This window comes from Sipha flava, unplaced genomic scaffold, assembly GCF_003268045.1.
Source record: "Sipha flava isolate LNK unplaced genomic scaffold, YSA_version1 124_pilon_pilon, whole genome shotgun sequence".
Taxonomy (NCBI): Eukaryota; Metazoa; Arthropoda; class Insecta; order Hemiptera; family Aphididae; genus Sipha; species Sipha flava.
Genome location: NW_020271750.1, coordinates 617,594 through 623,593, shown reverse-complemented (window position 1 = coordinate 623,593; position 6,000 = coordinate 617,594). Strand labels below are relative to the sequence as shown.

Here is a 6,000-nt window from a genome sequence, read left to right as displayed (position 1 = left end):
CGTCCCGTCGGAACCAGAAACATTCATACACATCTGTGCGGCCAATGAATCGTTGCGCGAGCACCGCAGCCGTGGCCGACGACCGCACCGTGGTTACGACGCCCGTTATCGTGTTGCGCGTGGTCTCGTAGCGCGCGCCCGCGCGTGTCCAGAAACGTCTCAAAACCGCGGGTCTCCCGCGTACCATGACTTCTCAGTTCTCGCAGCAACTCGCCAAAAATATTGGACATCAGGTAAGGCGCCCGTCATAACACCTCAACGCGGTGTACCGGAACCATTTCCGCGGTCATTCGTGTTTTTTTTTTTTTCATATCGAAAACGAAACCTTACGTTTTTTCTTGCATTTTTTCGCCCTATTTTTTTTTTTCCGTTTTTATATACATCTATTGATTTTCGTAAATCCGTGGTTAACAGTCGTGCGCGTTCGGACCATCGTCGGTTTGAACATTGCTATTCCGTCGGAAGTGTACATCATAAAAAGACGCATTACGATGTTTAATAATATGGCTTTCATCACGTCGCACCAAAACTGTCCTATAATGTGCGTATGTCTCTGTTAATAAAATAAAGATTCAAGTGTTGAGTTCCCACAAACTATTATTAGGTCTGACCTTATGCTCTGAATAATTACACTTGTACCGTACAATTACGGATGTTACACCACAGCCGTGTTTTCGGTTCAAAACACCTAAATATTTACATCTATCGTACTAATTTATAATGTGCGTACATTATATAAATTACCGTGTTACGTATTCAATTTGCATGATTTAACTAGAAATCTTATATTAATAACGGGTGTAATTATTTATATTTTTTACTAGATTTAATAAAAATAAAAAACTTGTTATTCGCTTACATTTCAAACCTGCCCGTTTACATTATAACATTTGTAGCAATTATTCGCACACACTTCAATACATGCGTTGTGTACACTTGTGATATCGGATACTTATATGAACGATAAATTGCAATATAATGTTCTTAAGTATAATTAGAATTGGTTATGAGCAAGAACTTTACAGTCATCGTTATTATTATGTACAAATATTATAGTACACTTATTATCTTTCCGAGAACGAAAATTACTATCCGAATTATCGTTGGGATTGCGAAATAATTCTACGTGCACGCGTTATATTAGGTGTATTATAATACGCGCGTACGGGTACGTTATACAATCTCGGGTCGTTATGATTTCAATAAACAACGTTTGTCGATAGAAGCGCGCGAAAAATAACATTCAGGTTAAAACGGTAAGAGAAAAACACGATTATAATTTATAATCGTATTTTATATTTAATCTAATGTACAAACCTATTACACTCAATGTTTTCGCGAAATTTAAGGGTTTAGGCCAGTGGTCTTCAACCGGTCGGTCGCGATCCAACTTCGGGTCGCGTTAGCTTTAAGAATGCTATAAGTCTTCGATTTGAAATTTTAAAAATTCACATTCATATACAATATAATTAAATAATAGTACGTGTTTTATATTGCGTATTTCATATGGCATTGGATAATATAATTTTCGAGTAAACCCGAAACCATACTATTTTATATTTGTAGAAGTATAAACAACCCTATGAAATAATGGCATAGCGATAGCCGAAATTGATCGAATTACTCTTTTCTTCTAATAAACTATTTTTACCCATCACTTATTTATAAATTACATTGTGTAAAATTGAGACAAGTTAGCAGTATTTTGTGTAAAAATAGTCAGGATCGATTATACCTGTATTTTATTTTTGTACTATTACGTATACTATTTTTTTTTTGTATCATTACAGTAATGATATTACTTATAATAAAAATTAAATATTACTAGATAATTATAAATTTTATTTATTCAATTATAAAAACACATATATACAAAACATACTTCGACCGTGATACGTTTACCAAGATACTGTAACGTGGTCGGGGATGACCAGTTAAATATATGATATTTAGGAAAGGTTTTCTAGTCCTTGTGAATATATTATACCGTAGCTTGGGAGCATAAAAGGAAATATTTTAACATTACAAATAATTGTAGATTGATTTAATTTAGTTATTATTATTTAATATACACATATAAATATGACTTACGGACTATGGATTATATCAAGACAATATGGAGTTCAGCTAAGTCGGAAGAACGTCGTGGCAGAACTGCCGCGACCTAATGTAATGTCGTAAACATGTAAATTAACGTAATGTCTACTCAGCAATATCCATATTACATGAGTAGACATTAATAATATGTATCAATCGTTACAATACATATTAAAAGCGTCACGTTGTATCCGACATCGATTGGACATCATAGACTGAATTCGTTTAAAGGATTTTAAAGGAATCCGAAGAAAAAACTATTTGCATGTTCTGACCGCGTTGAAAACGTTGCGTTAAAATACTTTACGCCGAGACCGAAATAAAATGAATTCATTGTACTACGAACGCGATATTCTGCCGTGGCAGCGATACCGCTAAAAGTCAATGCACGTCGGAAAAACAGTTTGCTGTTAAAAAAATGAAAAATACACAAACTCCCGCAAAAAAAGTTTTCTACCTAAATCCAATTCGAGTTCGATCGCGATCGACCGCGTTACGATCCGAGTGTACAGGGAACGTGCTCCTGACCTGTATCGTGCACGTACAACATTATATACCGTCCGAGTGCATTTCAGAATCCATGTGTGGGACTACTCGGCCCGAAACGATGATTCGACCCCTCCGGCGGAGTGCTCTCATAAATATGTATTGTATTTTGATTTCACGGTAAACTCGTGTTTTTCGATCGGCGCGTGATGTACACCGCGCATGCAATTTAATAATAATCGCGATTTCGGTTATCTCGGGGAAAGCCGCCGAGACGTCGCCACCGCTAGTCGATTTATTTAACGCGACCGCTCACGCCCGCCCATCCACGCGATTATCATTATTTTGTTTTAATTATTATTTATTAGTGTTACAAAATATTATCATCATCTTAATTATTTATTATTCAATAGCCGTACGCGAGACGTGCGCGCGTCCGTCCGTTGTTTGCGTCCGAACTCCGGCCGAGCAAGTGTAATTCGCGCGTGCGCCTCTTCGCATCGGACGCGGATTTCACGTCGTGCACTAGGGTCCTGAACAACAATCATCGTCATTTCTATTATCGTTATTATTACCGCGGTCGTGGTCGACGTGATTTCAACTGTTTTTCATTCGTCGTAATACGTGTGCCGGAGGATCATGTCATCGGTCGGCTACGACGCTACAGGTCCTGTAAGTAAAGTACCGTAACGCCGTTGTATTATTAATAGTACAGAAATACGAATTTTCCACTCGTAGCATATTACACGCATCATAATTCGGTACACGTCAAAACGTAATCGGTAATACACCGCTCGTCGCGCATTATACGGCTTTTGGATTTCACCGCGGTTAAGTCGATAACGGTCGGTTTGATTTCCGATGATAGTAACGTGTTGCGTTTATCGATCGATATTATTATTTTCTCGCGCGCCCGTTATAGTACTTAAACCGTGTCCCGGACGCATTTGTTACCGCGTGTCGAACACATCTCGTAGGAATATTGTACAGAGTAAGTTTACGTAAGTGAACAATATTCTACTCCGTACGACCATGTACGGGTTATAAGGTATCGTTATAAGGCACGCGCCGTTTATACTATTATTGTGTATTACCGTAGCACGTTTATGTTCATTTATATGTACTAACTGTACACACACACACACACACACACACACGCGCGCGCGCGCGCGACGATTGTCCATTGTACGTAATACGAACGAGTCATATGTATATATATTATTACACACGTCGTATGCATAAAAATAATAATTGTTCGGTGTATGCGGTAAATAGTATATTATTTTAATATGTATACGTACGGTGGCTAAAAATCGAATTACACGGTGAATACTAAAAGGTATAGCGGCGACGGCGGTCCTACTGACCTATACACAATTGAGGGCCAAAAACAATAACACGCTTATTGATTCAATATAGTTTATAATTTGTTTCTTATTCCATTGTGTCATTTCAAATGGTAGTGCCGTCGTCTGTAGACGAGAGGGAAAGAGAGTGCGAGAGTGAAAGAGAGAAATATATAAAACAATCGAAGTCGAAACGCATCATATACCATTATAATGTGTGTGCGTATGTTATGCAGTTGTACATAATATACGTTTATATTATACGATATTTTTTTATGCCCACGCACATATAGGGTTTAATTTCTCGTATCTTAATATATGTAGAAACATACAAACTCACATATATTTTTGTGTATGGTTTATTATATATAAAGCGTATTAAGAGTTTGAATACACACACGCCCGTGAGATATTTTATATACACACATAACGCACGTATAATATATACATTATATACACATACATTATATATACATACATTGACACGTGAGGTTTGAACGCGCTGGGGAACAAGATGTTATAAATATGCCGACATAGGTGTCCGCGTGTTCGAAGGCCCTTTTTATCGCAAACGTACCTGTGAATAAAATATATACACAGGCAGGCATATGTGTTTATATCTAAACATATATATGCACGGTCGTCTTATTAATTATTGAATAATAACCACAGCGATAGTAGTTCTAATTAGAACGAAACAGGTCGTGTTATTGTTGTTTTCGGTTTTTCTTTTATTTTCCAGTCCCTACTCTCAAAACTCATTACCGCGTGCTCTCGGCACGCAACAATTTTCGAGCACACAAGAGCACGGGCTAACAGTAGTTCCTTTATATAGCACACCGCTCGCAATATCGCGTTTTTCCATTTCAAAACGAACATAATATTGCGATACAAACGAGCCTAACACGTAAACTAATCCGCCAACACAGTTTTCGTCGTCAAAAGTTTCGGGCAGGTTCTTGTGACACATGAGTATATTACAGGTATACTAACATACGACATAATATAATATGTAATAGAGTTTAGATTGCCAAATTGCGTGTGCCCGTGATAAGTTCGAGTGATGTCCGATTAATATTATGTAAAATTATTATTTCTGAGGTGCTTGCCTGCGAGTATTTTATACTTAAATATACGTTTGATATAATTTTAAATACTCATACGTACACGTTTAAATATATACAAACTTTTGGGGAACATAGTCATGTTGTCGAGGCCTCGGGTGTTTATTTCGGTTTCGGAAATTCGATTAAAACATTAACGTCTGCACCGCGATTTATTTCTATTTTTTTATTTATTTATGTATTATATGTACCGCAGGAATATTTGCGAAAAAATTGATTCCCGATAATGTCCTCGTTCGTGTGCCCCGCTCTCGTAAACCCGTATATTATGATTATGTGATTTTTCTTGAGTTATCGCCTTTGTATTACCACCGCAGCTCGACCCTTCTTTCGAGAGAAGTGTAAATTACATTTATATATTATATATGGTTTTATTTCTGCACGTGCATTATATAGTATGTACCTATGTCCTACGTATATTTATTTGTTTTCGACACGCAAACGGATTATCGCGTGGGCGACAACCAGTGTTTGTACCGCGAAATCTAATATCCGACTCGGTCGTCCGAGTTCTACGGTTAAGTGAAATATTTACTTACCAAAGAAAACATTGAAACGGCTAGATAAATTCAAACAAATATCAAAGCAACATGCACGCACGACGCGTACGTATATACTTATACATAATATATTTTAAATGTGTCGCATTTTCAAAGAATGAATAAAACATAATATAAACGCGTCTAATATTTAACGTCTTAAGTATTTTTTGAACGAAATCATTGTTCGCAGAATTACATTTCCCGTTGATATTCATATTTATAAACACAAGCGTTGTTCGTATTTTTTTTTTATCCGAGAAAATATTACGTACGCCTTGTGTTTGAAATAATTAAGTACATCGCAAACTTAACGGGTTTTTAGTTCGCGCGTTCGGTCGTATAATCATTATATACATATATACACGCACATTCGAGTAAAACGGCTTCTTTCTTAACTGAAAACAT

The 6,000-nt window shown here is 36.8% G+C and overlaps 1 protein-coding gene across 1 annotated transcript in view; it reads left to right on the top strand.

The window, feature by feature from the left end:
• Nucleotides 1–6,000, top strand: part of LOC112694159 (homeobox protein caupolican) — a gene marked incomplete at its 5' end in the record, with an annotated part of 31,309 nt that continues 25,309 nt past the window's right edge. Inside the window, 1 exon segment of the mRNA XM_025569550.1 lies at nucleotides 1–233. Coding sequence (XP_025425335.1) covers nucleotides 186–233 — 48 coding nt within the window.